Genomic DNA, 20,857 nt, shown 5'->3' with positions numbered 1-20,857 from the left:
AAATATCCAAACTGGAAAAGAAAAACACAAGTATATCAGCTTCAATGAATTTAGTTAACGAACTTTTTTGCGGGTTTTTTTCCTCGGATTTCTTCAAATACCTAATAAAATAATGAATTTCCCGAAAACGTTTATAGATGCAATTCAAGAAACGAAGAATGGGCAAAGTTTTATATTGCTGAAGCTGACAAATTCAACTGTATTGTAGCAATGGATAAAATTAATTATGTGGGAAAAATGGAATACTTATTATCTGGTTCTAGTACTTACAAAAACTACTGAAAGACCCGTTAGCTGATATCATAAAAAGTTTCAATTCCAAAATAAAAACTATGATAAAGGAATTCAGTTCAATAAAAGAGAAAGTGGTGACGATTGGCCCACGTACGGCTTAATCATGACCAATGAAAGGGATTTTCCTATTCGTCCCATTATCAGTTCAACAGGTTCTATAAGCTAAATAACTTTCTAAATATCTAGTTAAATTACTATCACCTATCCTGGGTATTATTTCAAATTCCATTTACAAATGATTTCTGTGTTAGACTTTCCCATGTTGAATTATCTAGTAGTGACAAATTAAACAGTTTTGATGCAACATCTTTATTTACTAACGTCCCGTTGATGATTACTTTAATATTTATCACAAGATTTAGACTTGTATTATCTAGAATTACCTACTAATGTCATTATTAATTTGGCATCCCTTTGTATAAAAAATTGTAAGTTCACTTTCAATGATAATTTTTTGAACAAATATTTGGTATTGCCATCGGTAACCCTCTTTCGTCACTCTTGTCAAATATTTACATGGATTTTTTTAATCTAGACTTTTTCGAAGAAATTTATTCTCTAAGGTGTTTTGAGCTAGAAATGTAAACGATTGTTTTTGTATTGTAAAACAAAATTTAAATATTCCTGAGTTCTTGCATACAATTAATATTATTGTACCATTAATATAATTTATGATAGAAAATTAATAAATAGTTATTAGAAATGACATCAATTTTTGTTATAGGAAACCCACGAATAACTCGTCATATATTCATTTTTATTCTAACTATGCTAAACAAATTAAGATGTCAACATTTTCCCGTGTAGATCTCAGATCTCTTAGATTTGCATGCCTGAATTTTTAGAGGATGAGTTTAAAATCATTAATAAAATAGGAGATTCATTATGATACCCCCCATTATTTTTTTAACTTTGTAAAAATAAAGCGAAAAAGTTATTAAAATCCAACCAGTATTAATAAAGAACTTAAGAATATTCTCTTCTTACCATTTCATCATAATTTCATTCCTGCTCTACCCATTAGTATTTGAATATAATGATATTTTGATAGTTTGACCAATATAAGAATTATATTGGTCAAACTTTGAAAGGAATGAAAGTGCTATGCTCACAGCACAAACATGACATTTCAAGAACCCTAATGAATAATGGCATTGTGGATAATTGGCTGAAGACAGGCCAAGACATTAACTGGAATATGACATCGATAATTCACACGGTCAATGACCAAAGGAAAAGTAATTTGTTAGAGTCCATTTTTATTAAAGCCATGTCAACAAGGAATATAACTCTCCGGCCTGGATTAGCTCTTGATCCTGTTCCTTGTCTTTTTTGCTTAAAGAATACTCTGCTAAGATTAACAAACTGTAACCCAACCTTCCCCTTGTCAACCTCCCCTGCATTCAATGTAATATTGAGAATATAGAAATAAACTATGAATGAAAGAAAGGTCTTATTCAAAGTCCCCAGTTTCACTTACTTTCTACTGTAAATTTATATATTATAATATATATATATATATATATATATATATATATATATATATATATTATATATATATATACATATATATATGTATATATATATATATATATATATATATATATATATATATATATATATATATATATATATTATATATATATATATATATATATATATATATATGTATATATATATATATATATATATATATATATATATATATATATATATATATATATATATATATATATATATATATATATATATATATATATATATATATATATATATATATATATATATATATATATATATATATATATATATATATATATATGATGTATATATATATATATATATATATATATATATATATATATATATATATGTATATATATATATATATATATATATTATATATATATATATATATATATATATATATATATATATATATATATATATGTTGGAGGAAAAGAAAATAGTTCGTAACCAGGCCTCTTTTATGATTACGCTGTGCCTAATAAAGCAAAAATTATTAACGATGTATGGTAATTCATTTGCAGCATACAGTGGCTTATGTTCCCACGACAATAAAAATGGACTGAGCATATCATGTCTCGGGTAATAACTATTGTGAGGTATGAAATAACTATTGTGAGGTATGACAGGAAAATTGAAATATTTGTTTATGCTACACGAAAGCTCTAAGATGAACTGAAATAACCCCAATCCATTTTCCATGTGAAATCTAAACAGAATTATATAATCAATAGTTTAATATTTACCTTAACAATTCATCTGTTTTTGGTATTTTCCCGTCCAGTGCAACATTGCCATGACAATTTTTTTTTCTTTTCTTTTCTCAACCGCTGTTTTTGTGGAAACTCATTTGCCTTTCACTTTAATGTATAACTGTATTTTCCTAACTGTGTATTATATTATTAATCACACGGTATTTTGACTCCCAATATTACTAGCCATAGGAAATGTAAGTCTGTTAATAATGATAATAATAATAATATCTTCTTTCCATCAGCATGTAGCTGATATATGAAGTTTCCTAAGGATATATAAAGATTTATGTTATCTTCTGTTTATTTCCTCTAACGGGTCGACTGCGCACTATCAGTCATCTATGAGAGTACAAAAGCCAATGAATTATAATACGTGATGTAAAAGTAGTCATACTAGGCAGGAAGTTAGAAATCTATACATGTTCTTAGAAGACTGGACACATCAGCTACATGCTGATGAAAAGAAGATTGTCAGAAGAATAGAGAAGTATCTATATAAATTAAATGCCGTGAAAACAGGTATAATATTCAGAGCATAATGCCTCCTCCCTAATAATAATAATAATAATAATAATAATAAGGCAGTCCGGTATCACACAACAAACATGCAACATGGCTCCAGGAAGTCAAGGCAGAAGAAACAGGGAGAATAAAACAAAGATTCACTGAGATCACGACAGACACAATCAGACACCAACTAAAGAAAATCCCCAACAGGAGAGTCCCAGGTCCCGATGAAGTCCATGGATACTGGCTCAAAAACTTCAAGGCCCTACACCCGTGAATAGCAGAACAACTCAAGCATTGTATCACAAATCACCATGCGCCCAAATGGATGACCACAGGAAGATCATCCTTAGTACAGAAAGACTAGAGTAAGGGAAATATAGCCAGTAACTACAGGCCTAACACATGCCTACCAATAATGTGGAAGTTACAAACAGGTATCATCAGTGAAAGGCTATTCAACTCCCTAGAGGATATAAACACCATCCCCCACCAACAGAAAGGCTGCAGAAGGAAGTGTTGGGGCACAAAAGACCAGCTTCCTGATAGACAAAATGGTAATGAAGAACAGTAGGAGAAGGAAAACCAACCTAAGCATAGTATGGATTGACTGTAAGAAAGACTTCGACATGATACCACACACATGGCTGATAGAATGCCTGAAAGTATATGGGGCAGAGGAAAACACCATCAGCTTCCTTAAAAATACAATGCACAACTGGAATACAATACTTACAAGCTCTGGAATAAGACTAGCAGAGGTTAATATCAGGAGAGGGATCTTCCAGGGCGACTCACTGTCACCAATACTCTTCGAAGTACCCCTGATTCCCAAGACAAAAGTACTGCAGAAGATGGATTCTGGGTACCAACTCAAGTAAAGAGGCAACAGAATTAACCATCTGATGTTCATGGAGGACATCAAGCTGTATGGTAAGAGCATCAATGAAATACATACCCTAATCCATACTGTAAGGATTGTATCTGGGGACATCAGGATGAAGTTTGGAATAGAAAAATATGCCTTACTCAACATACAAAAGGAAAAGTAACAAGGAATGAAGGGATAAAGCTACCAGATGGGAGCAACATCAAACACATAGCTGAGACGGGATACAAATACCTGGGAATAATGGAAGGAGGGGATATAAAACACCAAGAGATGAAGGACACAATCAAGAAAGAATATATGCAGAGACTCAAGTCGATACTCAAATAAAAACTCAACGCCGGAAATATGATAAAACCTATAAACACAAGGGCAGTGCTAGTAATCAGATACAGCGCAGGAAAAGTGGAATGGACGAAGGCAGAACTCCGCAGCATAGACCAGAAAACTATCAAACGTACGACAATACACAAAGCACTACACCCAAGAGCAAATATGGACAGACTATACATAACATGAAAGGAAAGAGGGAGAGGCCTACTAAGCACAGAGGACAGCATCAATATCGAGAACAGAGCACTGAGACAATATCTGAAAACCAGTGTAGACTAGTGGCTCAAGAGTGCATGGGAAGAAGGACTGATAAAAGTAGACGAAGACCTAGAAATATACAGAAGCAGGAGAATGACAAACAGAACAGAGGAATGGCACAACAAACCAATGCACGGACAATAAATGAGACAGACTAAAGAACTAGCCAGCGATGACACACGGCAATGGCTACAGAGGGGAGAGCTCAAGAAGGAAACTGAAGGAATGATAACAGTGTGAGGACCAGAGATTAAGAAAGGTAGCTGGGAGACTGATGATTTATTTACAGACAAACTGGGTTGACATAGACAGGTGTGGACGGATAAGTAGTACAGAATCTCACCGCGAACAGAAATGACTCTGAGACAGTAGATTTGTGTTTTCTTACAGACATACATTTAGATATATCAAGGCATACGAATAATGGAATTGCATGTGTTATACATCAGCGGAAAGGCCGTGGAATGCTCTATCGGATGGAAGTAAGAACAACGCGACATGATGATTGGATACAATGAAAATAAGGAAAAAGCATTGTCCTTACAAATACTCCGCCCCAAGACAATGATTATGGAGTAATTATTGGATGATAATCTTGGAGGCAGGGGGCGACCCCGTATCCTTGTGACACTTGTTGTGGGGCGTCATCGAGTGTAGAGTCCTTCGGTTTTGCTGACTGACAGGATGCCTCCCCTGGCGGTAGCCTGGGGGGTTCTACTGTACGCTGGGGCGACCAAGACTGCGAGAGAGAGAGCTGCATTGTGTGTGGTGGTGGAGTGAGACAGGCCGTGGGGATCCCCAGGTGCGGCTGCAGCGTAGGTTGGGCTGAGGAAGTCCCCAGTACGGCAGCCGCGTCCCGCGGGCAGAGCGGAACCACAGGTGAGCAGCGGCGTCAGCAGGTCGAGGAAACCCACAGGTAACGGCGTCGGCAGGCAGGGGAAGCCCACAGGTGTGGCAGCGGTGTCGGTGGGCCGAGGAGGACTACGGGCGGTGGTGTCGGAAAGGGTGAGCAGGTCCACAGGCGTGGCATCGACGTCAGGAAGGCCGAGCGAGCCCCAGGAGCAACGGCAGCGTCGAGGTTTTGAAGAGGCCCACAGGCAGCGACGTTAGGGGGCCGAACAGACCCACATGTGCAGCAGCGACGTCGTCTGGGTAAAGCAGGTCCCTCGGTGTAGCTACAGCATCGGCAGGCAAGGGAGGCCCTAAGGCAGTGACGTCGGGGGGGCCGAGCAGGCCCACATGTGCGGCAGCGACGCCGGGTGGGTAAAGTTTGTCCCTGGGTGTAGCAGCGGCGTCAGCAGGCAGGGAAGGCCCACAGGCAGCAACGTCAGGGGGGCCGAACAGGCCCACATGTGTGGCAGCGACGTCGGGTGGGTAAAGCACGTCCCTGTGTGTAGAAGCAGTGTCGGCAGGCAGGGGAGGTCGTGTGGGGACTCGCAGGTGCAGCAAAGACGCCGGGGGAAGAACCGAGGAGGCCCGCAGGTTCAGCGGGTCGAGAAGATATCTGGCGTCCCCCTGGTGTGGCCCCCTGCCTCCAAGATTAGGAGGCCGCGCCGTCAGATGGATGTTTCTGAACTGCCGCCTGAATTTTGTGTTGGATGACCAGCACCCAGCTAACTGTCCTCGAAAATAAACACCAAAACATGCTGGGAAGCAGTGCCGTTATTAGTCCGTTAATGGCGTTGGTGTCGTCCTCGCAATGGAGTTTTCAGAGACCTAAACTGTGGCATCGTATTGAGTCCGTTAAAGGTTCTCTGAAGGTGAAAGGCCGTAATTAGTCTTTTAAAGGCTGGGCCTAAACCGCTGTGTCACCAACTCCGGGAGGTCACCAGTTGTGAGGACCAGAGATTAAGACAGGTAGCTGGGATACTGATAGGTTATTTACAGACAAACTTGGCTGACATAGACAGGTGGGGACGGACAAGTAGTACAGACTCGCACCGCGAACAGAAATGACTCTGAGACAGTAGATTTGTGTTTTCTTACAGACATTCATTTAGATATATTAAGGCGTATGAATAATGGAAAGGCCGCGGAACGCTCTATTGGATGGAAGCAAGAACAACGCGACTTGATGATTGGATACAATGAAAATAGGGAAAAAGCTTTGTCCTTACAACAGCAGCACAAGATCAGGCCCCAAGAACAAGATATGTTCAAAGAATGATAGATGGAAATAACATCTCTCCCATACGTAGGAAGTGCAACACGAAAAATGAAACCATAAACCACATAGCAAGCGAATGTGCGGCACTTGCACAGAACCAGTACAAAAAGAGGCATGATTCAGTGGCAAAAGCCCTCCACTGGAGCCTGTGCAAGAAACATCAGCTACCTTGCAGTAATAAGTGGTACGAGCACCAACCTGAAGGAGTGATAGAAAACGATCAGGCAAAGATCCTCTGGGACCATGTAATCAGAACAGAGAGGGTGATACATGCAAATAAACGAGACGTGACGTTGATTGACAAAATCAAGAAGAAAGTATCACTCATTGATGTCGCAATACCATGGGACACCAGAGTTGAAGAAAAAGAAAGGGAAAAAATGGATAAGTATCAAGATCTGAAAATAGAAATAAGAAGAATATGGGATATGCCAGTGGAAATTGTACCCATAATCATAGGAACACTAGGCACGATCCCAAGATCCTTGAAAAGGAATCTGGAAAAACTAGAGGCTGATCCTAGAAATGGCGCACAAAGTAAGAAAAGTGATGGACTCCTAAGGAGGCAGGATGCAACTCGGAACCCCGCGCTATAAATACCACCCAGTCGCATTGGAGGACTGTGATTGACCAGAAAAAAAATTATAATAATAATAATAATAATAATAAATAATAATAATAATAATAATAATATGTTTTGTTAAAAATGATTGCTGCTTTAGCACTATTAATCTTGTAGCGTCTTCTCTATATTTCTGATGACGGCTTTCTCGTTGTTGCTTATACTGGCGAGCAACGCACCAAAGGGCATGGTAAAATTCGGTTGAGTCATTTGATTTATTATTGCTTATGCAATTCTTGCTTATACAATTCTCTCTCTCTCTCTCTCTCTCTCTCTCTCTCTCTCTCTCTCCAATGCAACGTTTCCTCCTGATCTGCAGGACATTCTCAAATGATGACTGCTAAGGGACTGAATTCGAGTGGTGAGTCCTTCTTCTAAATCGTGGTGTTGCGGGCTCTCGAGTACGGTATAGAGAACCTCTCTGGCAGGTCGAGTTTTCATTGGTTCCTGGGAAGGTGACTCATACGGCGAGCGCTTACAAGTCTTGCAGACCTTCTCAGGTGGGGGGTATCACTGGGAGCCTCTTGATTAGCTTCTACCTGAGTGACGTCACCCCTGGTATTATTCTTATAATGTGCTTCACATCTGGTGTTTGTTTCATGCACTCACACACGTCGGTATCAGGAACGCTTCTTGAGTGGTATTAAGGGGAGGCTTTTGCTCGAGTATAAGCAGCGCTTCTAGGAGGCGCAGACATCGTTGTTCAGGGGCTATCCCGATGATTTTGACATTCCTGATGATGTCGTCTCTTGTGATGTCTTGCTGGTGTACTGCAAGGGTATGCTGCCTAATGGCGCCCTCCTGGGCGTGGCAGGAGATCCTTTTAGACAGGCGCATCTTCGTCATGCTGATGTAAATCCCAGGGCATCCTTGGGCGGGGCATACATATCTGTAGAAAACGTTGGACTGCTTTAGGGGGTCTCCTACGGGCAGGGAGGTGTTGTTCTTCATCAGGAGCTCCTTCGTACGCCGATTCTTATAGTAAATAATAAGGGGCACTCTCTTCCCTTCCTCCATAGGGCGGACGTGTTCCTCTATTATTTTCTTCATGGCTGCTTCGTCCTCCTTGTATTGGTGGTCTATGAAGGCCTTTAGAAAAGTTTTATATCCTCTGGGTGTAGGATGTACCACTAGTAAGGGCGGCTTGTGTTTCTCGGTTTACGAGTTTATTTGAGTACCCATTATTAATCAGCACCTGGGATGCTCGGTGGAGTTCGAGGTGCGTGTCCTGCCACGTCGAACAGTGCGAGAGGGCCCTCCTGACGAAGGCCCTGACGGTGGTGGTCTTGAACCGCACAGGACACTCGCTATCTCCATTTAGACAAAGTCCAAGGTTTGTAGCCTTGGTGTAGACTGTTGTCGCTAGCTTCTGATTCGTCTTCGTGACAAGGACATCGAGGAAGGGGAGCTGATCATTGCTGCTGTACCCGACGGTGAAGTTGAGTGCACTGTAACGCAGGAACTGCTTGTCGAAGGGCTTCTACCTCATCCTCTGAGTCAGCTTACACGAAGATGTCATCGATATATCGTCCGTATGTGCGGGGACATCTATGTTGCGAGAAGACCCTTTCTTCCACTTCTCTCAAGTAGAAGTTAGCGAAGAGGACTCCTAAAGGGGACCCCATCGCTACGCCTTCCTTTTGGCGGTACATCTGTCCTAGGTGGGTGGTGAAAGGGGCTCTCTTCGTGCAGATATCCAGCAGGGTTCTTAACGATTCTTCTGGGATGCCCTAGGATTTACATCGGCATGACGACGATGCGCCTGTCTAAAAGGATATCCTGCCACGCCCAGGAGGGCGCCATTAGGCAGCACGCCCTTGCAGTACACCAGCAAGACATCACAGGAGACGACATCATCAGGAATGTCAAAATCATCGGGAGAGCCCCTGAACCACGATGTCTGCGCCTCCTAGAAGCGCTGCTTATACTCGAGCAAAAGCCTCCCCTTAATACCACTCAAGAAGCGTTCCTGATACCGACGTGTGTGAAGAGGACCGCACCCCTCCCCCCCAACAAAAGTACCAGAGTGCATGAAACAAACACCGGACGTGACGCACAATATCAGAATAATACCAGGGGTGACGTCACTCAGGTAGAAGCTAATCAAGAGGCTCCCAGTGATACCCCCCACCTGAGAAGGTCTGCAAGACTCGTAAACGCTCGCCGTATGAGTCACCTTCTCAGGAACCAATGAAAACTCGACCTGCCGGAGAGGTTCTCTATACCGTACTCGAGAGCCCGCAACACCACGATTTAGAAGAAGGATTCGCCACTCAAATTCAGTCCCTTATCAGTCATCATTTGAGAATGTCCTGCTGATGAGGAGGAAACGTTGCGTTGGAGAGAGAGAGAGAGAGAGAGAGAGAGAGAGAGAGAGAGAGAGAGAGAGAGAGAAAGATAGAGAGAGAATTGTATAAGCAAGAATTGTATAAGCAATAATAAATCAAATGACTCAACCGAATTTTACCATGCCCTTTGGTGCGTTGCTTTCCAGTATAAGCAACAACGAGAAAGCCGTCATCAGAAAAATAGAGAAGACTCTCTACAAGATTAATAGTGCTGAAGCAGCAATCATTTTTAACAAAACATGTCTACGAGAGGGTCTCCTTCCGAAATAATAATAATAATAATAATAATAATAATAATAATAATAATAATAAGGAGGCAGGATGCAACCCGGAACCCCAAACTATAAATACCACCCAGTCAAATTAGAGGACTGTGATAGAGGAAAAAAAATAATAATAATAATATTCTGGAAACAGACCTTCTTTCAAACATGTTTTATTAAAAATAATGGTGGAATTCACAGAATTGATTTTGTACATAACTCTAATTCTCCTTAATGATTTGTCTTTTTGGCACACTGGTATTACAAAGCAGCTGCCCAATATTCATCGTGCTGTAGGTCTTCAACGGAATTTCGGGCTGGTGTTATTAAAGGCGAAGGGGTATCAGGGACAGGCTGGGGGTCGGCAACAGGTATTCAGGTTTGTCTTGTAGGTCGGGAACAGGCCGTAGTCGTCAGGGGTCGATACGGTATTTCTTAAGTTTTTCTTCTTTTTCTGGTTTTTCCTATAGGCGTCTACATGTTTCACCCACCTCGTTTGGCCATCATTGGGATGGAATCACTAATGGTCTGTGTAAAGTAAGCAAGCAAGCAGGAGGGGGGAGGGATGAGATGGAGTGGGGTGAGCACGTGAGGGCCCCGGAAGAAAGGTAAGGTTTGGAAGGGTTATAAGGTTGGGTGAAAGGAGTTTATTGGTGGGATTGAGAAACAATAGGACAGACCCATTTGTCTTATGGCGTTTAGTGTAATGCTTGTCTTGGGTTTTGTAGTTAGCTTTGTAGTTCATATGTTGTTTGGGGATGGGGTAGGAAGGCAGGTGGCAGTCTGTGTCAGTTGTTGTTGTAGTTGTTGTATTAAGCCAACACTTCTTGTTGGCACGGGCCTTTCCCTTGTTCGGCCCACATAGTTAGGTTTGTGAAGTTGGAAATATTTTTAGTTGTAGAGATAGGAGTGAACAGGGGAAGGATGATGGTATCAGTAAAAGAGGGCCATTGTGTCATATTGAAGTAGAAGTTTGAAAAGTGTAAGGCTTTCGGATATTAGAGAAACTGTGCAGGTGGGGTTGTCCAACCCTTTACTCCCTTGGGTCTCTGCGGAAGGATTTCAGTGGTAGGTAAAGTTTAGAAGAATGATAGTGGATGATGTGGATAGAGCCTTACAGTGAGGGGATGTGATGAGGGTGAATGATGTCACTTTAGCTTATTTTTACCTTGGTGGAGGTAAGTTGTAGAGCATCTGGGCATGCTCTTCTAAGTTCTCAATGATCGTTTTTGTGACTGTGGCAGCTGCATGCTCAGCATCTTGTGAATTTAAATCGATTTGTGTTACACCTATTAGCCGTGCTATTTCTCTGCACTCTAGCAGGTAGTGAAGGAGTGGTTGCTGCATTTCTTCCTCACAATGTTCACATGGTCTGACAATGTTTTCCATAATTTCCCAGCAAGCTCTGTATCCTAGCCTGAGTCTGTGGATGATCACAGCAAGTTTTCTTGGTGTGTGCCTGTCTATGGAGGAGGCACTAGATCTGTCGACCATTTATACCATCTGGCAGACGGTGAGTTCTTTTCCATCCACTTTTGATGTCTTTTAGCAGGTTTTCTTTGCAGAGTGGTTTCATTGCATTCTTGACTTGTTGCAGCTCAGGTTGTATGTGTATTTGCACTCTGTCAATGTGCTTTGTGCTTTTGGCTAGCTCATCGGCCCTCTCATTACCTGGAATTCCTATATGACTGGGTATCCAGTTTAAGATGACAGGTCTTCTTCTTTCACTGTGCTGATGCAGCAGTGTTTTAATTCCAGCCAGCAGTGCCTTGTTCTCTTTGTTTTTGTTGTTGTTGCAAGCTTGCATTGAGGACTTTGAGTCAGTGTGGATGATTACAGGCCCTTCTTCATTCTCTAGCGAGTATAACCGTGCCTGTATTATTGCTATTAATTCTGTCTGCATAGTGGAGGCATGGTTGGAGGTCCTCCAGCAGGCTGTGAGTTTTCTTGAATACATTGCAGCTCCTGCAGTTTAATTTTCGGGATCTACAGTGCGTGCCGTCAGTGTAGTATGTGTGCCCCCATGATCTCAGTAATCCTGATTGACTCATAGGCTGCAGCTCTTAGCTCTTCTCTTGTGCAGTCTTCTTTTGTTCTTGGTAGGCTTGTGTATTTATATGTTGCAGTGTCCTTCTTCCAGGGTGGTAGATGTTGTGTGCCCTGTGTTGTGTCTGGATTTAGTTGCAACAGTATCTCTGCCTTACCTAGGCTCTTAATGTTGTCGCTTTGGTCCTTACCATAGGAACTCTGACTTTGAATCTCTGGATGTTTAGCAAGTTCCTCACTGGCTCTTTTCTATGAGATGGAGTCTCTTTCTGAGAGGAACATCTTGCCCATTGTGCTTGCATTTCTCTGTGCAATCCTAGCCTCTAGTTTTGGCAAGTTAGTTTCAAGCCTGAGGTTGCACAGCCTTGTCCACATGGGTGCTCCTAGCATGAGTCTCATTCTATTGTTTTGAATGACATCCAGTGATTTTTTTGAGCCTCTGTCAGCCTCATCAGAACGGGGGCAGCATAGTCCACCAGTGTTCTGGTGCAGGCTAGGTAGTACTTCCTTTGTATGTGTTCATTTGCTCCCTCCTTCAGGGATGACATATATCTCATGGCTGCCAATCTTGCATTTGCTCTTTCTCTCAAGTGCTTGATTTCCTCCTTGAAAGTTAGCTGCTGGTCTATGACAACTCCTAAGTACATGTAGCTGTCTACCCATTCTATGGGCTCTGCTCCTATTGTTAGTGGTTGCAGCGGTCTGTGGGCTTTTATTGGCATGGCCTTAGTTTTATTTATATTTATTGTAAGGCCTAGCTCATTTGACTTATTGCTGATGTCATTGAGTGCCCTCTGCATTCTAACAGCTCCTCTTGCTACTACACACACATCATCGGCATAGATAAAGATTTCTAGGCCTTCTGGAAGCTGAAGGGAGGCTATATTCCCCATTAGTATGTTGAAAAAAAATGGACTCAGAATTCCTCCCTGAGGGGTGCCATTTTCCAAGTCGTGGAATGTAGACATCACTCCTTGGAACTTTACTCTAGCAGCCTGCCTTCCTAGTACAATTTCTTTTTCCAGGCTAGTAGGTGTCCTTGGACTCCCTTCCTTACTACTGATTGTAGTATTGCTGCTGGGCTGGCTAATTCAAAAGCCTTGTCAAAATCTATGAAGACTACTGTAGCCTTCTTCTGATTTATGTAGCTGAGAACATCTGTTATGCACTCTGTAGTTCCAACTCCTTCTTGATATGTGTATAGCTGCTTGTGCAGTAGACCAATCTTGTACTTCATTCTATTTGGTAGCATTTTTTCTCCAGTTTTTTCAATGCATGACACCAATGCAATAGGTCTTGGGTTCTCTGGATCTTTATGTTTGGTGATTGGCTGTGTATCTTGCTGCCTCCAGGTCTGTGGTCTTATATGCTCAATGTGTGTCTTGTTTATGATTCTTAGAAAAGCTGTTTCTCCTGCAGGACCCATATTACTGATCATGATGTATGTTATCCTGTCTGCTCCTGGCGCTGTGTCTCTGCCAACTTTATATACTGCTTTCAGTTCCTCTACAGTGTAAGGGGTGTCCGTATCATCTAGTCTAAGGCAGGCCACATTGATCTCCTCCCATCTGATCGGTGCTAGCTGATCTTGAATTCATCCGGTTCCAGGGGAGAGGTTGTCTGAGCTTGTCCTGTTGGCGAAGGATGTTGCCAGTCTTTCCGCTTCTTCTAGTGGGTGAGGGGGAGTTACTACAGGAGTTCTCTTCCTTACGGCTACTCTATTCAGCCACTTCCATAGCTCCGAGAGAGATGTATACTGTGATAGTTTTGTACACCATTCCATCCACTTTTCAATTCTTAATTCTTGCAGCTGCTGTTGAACATCAGTCTTGACTGCTTGTAGCAGTTCTCTGTTTTCTGTTGTCCTTCTTTTCCTATAGAGCTTTGTGACCCTGTTAAGTAAGGTTTTCAGTCTTCTTACTTCTGGGCAGTAGTACCAGGAGTCTTTGTAGGTTTAGTCTCTTCTTCCTGCTCTCATGGGCATTGCCCTGTTTGCTGCATTGTGTATAGCCTCAACTAGATCTTTTTCTAGCTGATCTATGTCTTTGGAGGTGTATATTACACTGCCCCTTTTTCAAGGGCTAGAGAAAATACAACCCAGTCTGCTAGGTCTTGTTTCCATGTCGGGGGAGGTGGCGGTATTGGAGGTAGTTGCTGCATCTCCAATTCTGTTATTGTGGCAAAGTGATAGCTGACTAGTGTTGGGTGTACTTGCCATCTTGTTAGGTGTCTAATTGTCGTTGTGGCAAATGTCAGATCTAATCTGCCTCCTCTTATGTGTTTGGGATGCCCTGAGTTGAGTAGTGAGACTCCCTCAAACTCTTCTAGAGAGAAAGCTATGTGCTCTCCAGGTTGGTTTGTGGTTGATAGCAGAGGGTGATGTGCGTTGAAATCCCCACATATAATTGTTGGTGTATCTGCTGCATGTGCGAAGAGCTGTGTGAGTTGTAGTTCTCCTGGATCGTCTCTATTTACTTTTCTATATATATTGTATATGACTATCCTCTGGTTTAGCAGTGTGATTCTCACTGCTAGGGTTTCAACCTTGTTGCCACAGGGGATTGGGTTGTGTGCTTTCACTGTTGGATAGTATTCTTGATGAGAATTGGCAATCCTCTGTCCGTGCCTATGCATGGGCTTGTATAGACATTATATCCAGTCATTCTGAATTTTGTCCCAGTTGTTAGCATGGTTTCTTGAAGTGGAATGATGTCCACATTTTGCAGACTGCAATTAGTGTAGCTGCCTTTGTCCTTATTCCGCCAGCATTCCAATTGATAATCTTCAACATGATTGGTATGTTGAGGAGAAGCGTCTTGGGTCTCTTGGTGCAAAATTTAATCCTGTTTCTCCTGCCATATTTTCAGTGACTGATGATGATGATGAGGATGAGTTGGCGGATGAATTGAGAGGGGTGGGGGTCACTTGGTTTGAGGATGTGGAAGGTGTAGGGTTGAGGTAGGATGTGGAATGTAAAGGTGAGGGGGTTTGAGGAATGGGGTTTGTTGCAGCATGGGTTGCTGCCTCCTGCGTAGAGGTAGAGGGGGAGGGGGACTTGGAAGCTCCTCTAAGGAAGCTCTTTAATAGTTCTTCAATGCATTCTTTTATGGTTTCTGCGTTGATGTCTCCCTGTATAATGCAGTTAGAGAAGTCGGTTATTCTATCTCTTAGGTCCACTGTCTTTATGAAGATGGATCTTGGCAATGACATGGGTACTTGAGGACTCGTTTGCGGGGGGTGGGCCTTCTTGTTGCAGACCTAGAGCTGTTTCTTCTTCTGCTGAGGCCTGCTTCTTTCCTGGATTCCTCCAGCTCTTCCCTGGTGTAGAATCTACTTCTCGCCTGAGGTTTTGGGGCTGTTCTTCCTCTTGATATACTTCTTTCCTTTCTTGAAACTTTGGGTAGGGCAGCCTTGACTCTTGCCAGTCTTTCAGGGCATCCCCATGCCATGGCAATGTGTGCCTTGCTGCAGTTGGGGCACTTTGGTGTTGTTGGCACCCCTGCTTTGGGCTTTGCAATGCACTCTTCACTTGGGTGCTTCTTGCTGCAGATTGCGCAAGTCTCCTGTTTCGCTTGGGATTGGTTCTTGTGGTGTCCAAATTTCTGGCATTTGTAGTACCTGAGAGGTTCTGGGTAATATGTTTAACTCCATACTTCCCAAAAATCCCCAAGTCGATTTTCTCAGGAATGATCCCCACAAAGGTAACTAGGACGGCTTTGGTTAGAATGCCTTCCTTGTTTTTCATTATTACTGCCGCTGTTATGTTACCTAGGTTTGTCAGGTGGCTTTCCAGCATCTCAAGTGGGTAGCCTACCACTACTGGCTTCTTGATTTTCTCTTCCTCTTTTAGTTCCTTAATGTTGGTGGCTGTGGTGGTCCTTAATGTGTTGATTGTCCTTTGATCTTTGGATGAGATTGTCCATTGTCCTTGTCGGTTTGGTTTCGCCTGGTATTGCATGCTCTTCTATTTATTCTGAAAGGCTGCCATAGCCCTGAAGCCTTCGGTGGAGGTGCTGGCTACAACTCTGAAGCGTACAATCCCATGGACCTGGTCTGTTGTTCTGATTGAGCTGGAGCGTCCTCCTTAAAGTTAGTCCTTTTGGCCTGTTTCTTAGTCCTTTTCGAGCTTACCATTTTCCATTCCTGTTCATCATCTTCTACCTTTGTCCTTTTCTTTCTTTGTTCTTCGGTGGTTTCGGTGGCTTCCATGTTGGTAGACACTTCCAGTTCCTGATGCAGTTGTTCCAGTTCTGACATCTTTAAGGGTGCTTCCAAGTCAAAGGGGGGTGGGGGAGTGAATACAGACAGTGCACCTGGTTTGGTTGTCTGACCCTTTAAACCCTAGGGCATCAGACAAAGTTATAGTTTAAGTAGAAAAATGAATTATAGGACCTGAAATTCAATGTTATTTTATTTTTATCTCTTATTATTGGGAGGCCCTATCTAGCCTATTTGTAGCTGTTTACTGACTACAGCAGTTGCAGCTGGGGAATCCCCTTACTGCTCTCAGAGCACTAAGACGACCCAGCAGTCAAGTCCTACAGTCAGGGAATTCTTTGGGTAGGGAATAAAACTCTTAAACCAGTTTATTGAAACGCAAACACACACACTCACACACACACACAAACTTACACTTGGTTTATAATGCCAATTCCTTTCAATCCAATCCTATTACCCTGCCCTGGGTTCTTGGCTTATAGGCGCCAAGCCTAACGGCCCTATGCCACTTGCCACAGATGGCGAGATTAGGAGATTTTGACTCTTAGGTCCTGCTTCAACTGGAGTTTTAAGACCACAATGGCTACCAGATTTTCTACAGGAGAGTCTGTTAGTATGGGAAGGTTTAAGTAGTAGTAGAGGTACTGACTTATTCTATAGTCAAAGATTATTATTCTTATAAATGTGGCGAATATCAGCAGTTTTTTAAGGCAGACCCTTCAGAAGTGGTAGCAGGTGACGCTGAAGGCGCCCTTTGGCAGCCTACACTGCAGGAATGGCAGCAGGGGCGGCCCCTACAGGAGAGTAGACAGCAGGCGGCGGCGGTGGCGGCGGTGGCGGGTGGCGGTGGCAGCGGCAGCAGCAGGCAGCGGCAGCAGCAGGCAGCGGCAGAGCAGTGGCAGCAGGCAGGCAGGCCCTCGGGAAGCGGCGGCAGCAGCAGCAGACAGGATCCAGCAACAGTCGGCAGGCAGGTCTCAGCAGAGCAGAGACGAAGTTCTTCTCACTGTGGGATCAGTGAGAGAAATCCCTGTATTGGATGGATACGCGCTATTTATTGCATTCGAGTGGCTTGAGGAGTCTTGTACCTCACTTTTCATTGGGCAATACCTGTGGCGTCATGAGTGATATCATCAGGGGGGCGGCTACTGACTGGCTGTCCTCTTGGTGGGTGGAGCCTCATCCTTATCGGTGATGTACAGGTCCCCTTGAAGGGCATGATACTAGGTCGTCCTCAGGGCGAGAGCCTGAGCTTCGATCACCCTCAGTGTTACTAGGGACGCCCTCAGGATGAGAGCTTATGCTTCTATCATCCTCGGGATCCCTCTGATGAAAGGTCGTTGTGGGGAGTTATCTGCTGCTCTCCTGACGATGGTGGGGAGGAGGAAGGTTTCCTGTGTGACGTTCATACTGGGGTTCTTCCCCCTGATGTGCAGCGCTTCTAATATTCGCAAACGATGTAGATCGGGTGCTTGGTTGATTATCTCGAAGTTACCGAATGCAATAAATAGTGCGAGTCTATCTGACACAGTCCATTGCACTTAGCGATCCCGCCCCGATGATGGCCAAAAGCGGTGGCCGAAACATTTAGACGCCTATAGGAAAAACCAGAAAAAGAAGAAAAACGTAAGAAATACTGGATCGACCCCTGACGACCATGGCCTGTTCCTGACCTACGAGGCACACCTGAACACCTGTTGCCGACCCCCAGCCTGTCCCCGATACCCCGTCGCCTTTGATAACACCAGCCCGAAATTCCGTTGACGACCTACAACATAATGAATATTGGACAGCTGCTGTGTAATACCAGCGTGCCAGAAAGGCAAATCATAAGGGGATTGAAAGAATTTTGTACAAAATCAATTCTGTGAATTCTGCCATTATTTTTAATATAATAATAATAATAATAATAATAATAATAATAATAATAATAATAATAATAATAATAATAATAATAATAATAATAATGTTACCATTTTGTTATTCTTTTACTAATAGAATATTAGGATTTACGTAGTTCATCACATACGCGTGAATATTATTTAATTTTGCTAGTTCTTGGAACAGGAGAGTGAAGGAAATAAGAAAAAATGTATATACTATTAAAACCTAATCTGTATCGTACATTTTGTTCAGTGTTATTTTCGATAGTTTGTTAGCTGGTTTCGTTCCTAAATATCTAACAGTGATTGGTTTTACTTGTCTATGATTTTTTTAAGGGAGGGAATGTGCTGACAGCGAATATTATCAGATGATTTCTCTAAAATTAATCGAGATTGGGGGAAGCTCGTGATGCTTATCAACCAACAAGAGGATGATTGAAATGCATCGTCCAATCATTAGCAACAGAGTAACTTTAATGATATCGGATTTTACCGTCAACTGCAGAAATAAAGTTCTCCACAATCAGCTAAGTACATCGCTACCAAAATTTATTTTTTCCTGAATGATAATACAAAGGTAAAATGTATCGTTGCTTCTATCTCTACACAGTTACCACATCTTATCCACATATTATTGTTGTTAATCTAGCTACCGACATCGCAATTTAACTATGAGAACTACAGAGCTCACTCAGATCTAGGATATCGACATTTGGATTTATAGTTGCAAACCCTCGCAAATTTTCTTCATGTCAGACCATCTTGTTCAAAAAATGGTACTCAATACAAGCTGAAGTTATGGCTACATAATAAACAAGTGTTTCTTAAAGTGTAGTACTCAGGATAAAGTTAATAATGTTGTGAAGTTATTTTAAGTAAAATGTAAACGTTTATGTTGAAGATAAACCATTAATAAATAATTCAGTAGCAATTTTAGTACTATATATTATACCCTGAAAACACTTAAACCCAAGAAGGAAATTATCATAATAAGGGATCCGCTACATGAATCATTTTAATAAAAGGGGTCCGCTGCACAAGAATGTTTAAGAAACACTGTATTAAACCGATGCTACTGAATAAAGAGCATTTATGAAACTAAAAATGAAGGTTCCAACCTGATCATTGTTTTCCCCAGGTTTAATCTTGCCGTATTTTTCTAAACCCTTCATGGTATATAAATTCTTTGAAATACACTCCATAGTAAGCAACATCATTAAAGTATACATCATAAGACTATATCTCCTGACCCTTAAGTAACAAAAAAAAAAGAGGGGGGAAGTTTTCTGGAACATGATTCTAAACTGAAAAATGTGTAGCTATGAATGATCTGGTTATAAGTCACTCTCAATGCTGTTTTTACTTCTAAGGAGGAGAGTAATTGCAGAGATGTCTCTCGCAGACTTACCATCTATAAATCGAAGTAGTTGGTATCATCAAGAGAAATCAAGAATTTTGACCATTACTTTCATCTTCCATCATCCAACTGAAAGAAGAAAGATTTTTTTTTTCTATCTGGGATAACAACCTCGGCAGCGATCAAAAATTGTTTCCCTCCTTTGCATACAAATGATACAAATTTCAGGCAATAACTTTGTTATTTTATATGTATGGAATCACAAGTAGTACCTTCGTAAGTTACCTTCCTCGGTCACAAGAGAATTGTTTTTTTATCGGTATTATTCCACGCACAGGGAGTTTTCAATATTATTGTCAGTATTCTTTCTTTTGTTATCTTACTCTCGTTATTCTCTTCACCCTGCTCCTTAGCAATTTGGACAGGAGATTTAATTCTTGAGTAAACTTGACTGATTCTAGATACTCGATACAGTTTTATTACTATATAATATGACCATAATGATAGAAACAAAGTTTCAAAAGACAATAATGACATAATCACACTGTTTCAATATTCCTCGAGTTTAGCTCTAGTGTAACAGGATAAGGTATTTTCTGTCGTTCAGTATTATTCCTGATATATTTGAGAGTGCGATCCTTTACAAAATAGTGTCTCTGATCATTTCTGTCTGGATAGGTAACTGATTCCCTTAAAATTTGTTACTATTATTATTATATTAACTGAAGGTCTGCGTAAGTTATTTGGTAACTGCCTCAGTTACCAAATAACAATGAAAGAACATTTAAAACCCAAGCAAAAAAATTTATTCCGTAAACTACTCATACCAATGCTTATGAAAATAATTTAAGGACTCAGATAAATATAGAAGTGACTTTCAAACATTCAATGAATTCCAATCATTCGCAGGCAGCATCGCCAATACATTCCAATTGCCAGCATTCGAGGATCCAGAGGCACCAGCCATCTTCAGAACGGCCCCGAGACGACCAAGGCCCATAAATCGATGCTGGTGGATGGAACTAAGAATGAGGTAGGAGGTTGAATTCCCTCAGGATTCCCTCGACCCCCAAACAGCTCCACAATCCTCCCCCTCCTATCCCGGCGAACACTCACTGGCCCATCCCCATAGGTAGCCGTATACGAGCACCCTCCAAACCAAAAAGGAAATTGTCGTCCCACACGGCAGACTCATTTAGCAACTGAATGGAAGAAACTTCCCCAAGGGCTGATGTCAGTCATCTTTATTTTCGTAACCTTGAGAAAAAGCCTGACCTGATAACTCTTCAGCAGTTATCTGAAACATTGAGACCCAAAAAGTGCGAATCCTTTTAAATGACATTAATGACGAATAAAAATGCTAAGATGTTTTAATTAATGTAATGCAAATTAT

General features: G+C 41.8%; 1 protein-coding gene across 1 annotated transcript; it reads right to left on the bottom strand.

The window, feature by feature from the left end:
* Positions 1-11,440: 11,440 nt before the first annotated feature.
* LOC135223003 (ribonuclease H-like) lies at positions 11,441-11,920 on the bottom strand. Its single transcript, XM_064261512.1, has one exon. It carries the CDS (start codon positions 11,918-11,920, stop codon positions 11,441-11,443), a length of 480 nt encoding a protein of 159 aa, XP_064117582.1.
* Between the last annotated feature and the right edge of the window lie 8,937 nt (positions 11,921-20,857).

The sequence above is a fragment of the Macrobrachium nipponense genome, chromosome 8, assembly GCF_015104395.2.
Source record: "Macrobrachium nipponense isolate FS-2020 chromosome 8, ASM1510439v2, whole genome shotgun sequence".
NCBI lineage: Eukaryota > Metazoa > Arthropoda > Malacostraca > Decapoda > Palaemonidae > Macrobrachium > Macrobrachium nipponense.
This window is presented reverse-complemented; position numbering and strand designations above follow the sequence as displayed.

Excerpts from the sequence above, each read along its gene's own strand:
- LOC135223003 (XM_064261512.1), bottom strand. The coding sequence starts at position 11,920 with ATGTATTCAAGAAAACTCACAGCCTGCTGGAGGACCTCCAACCATGCC.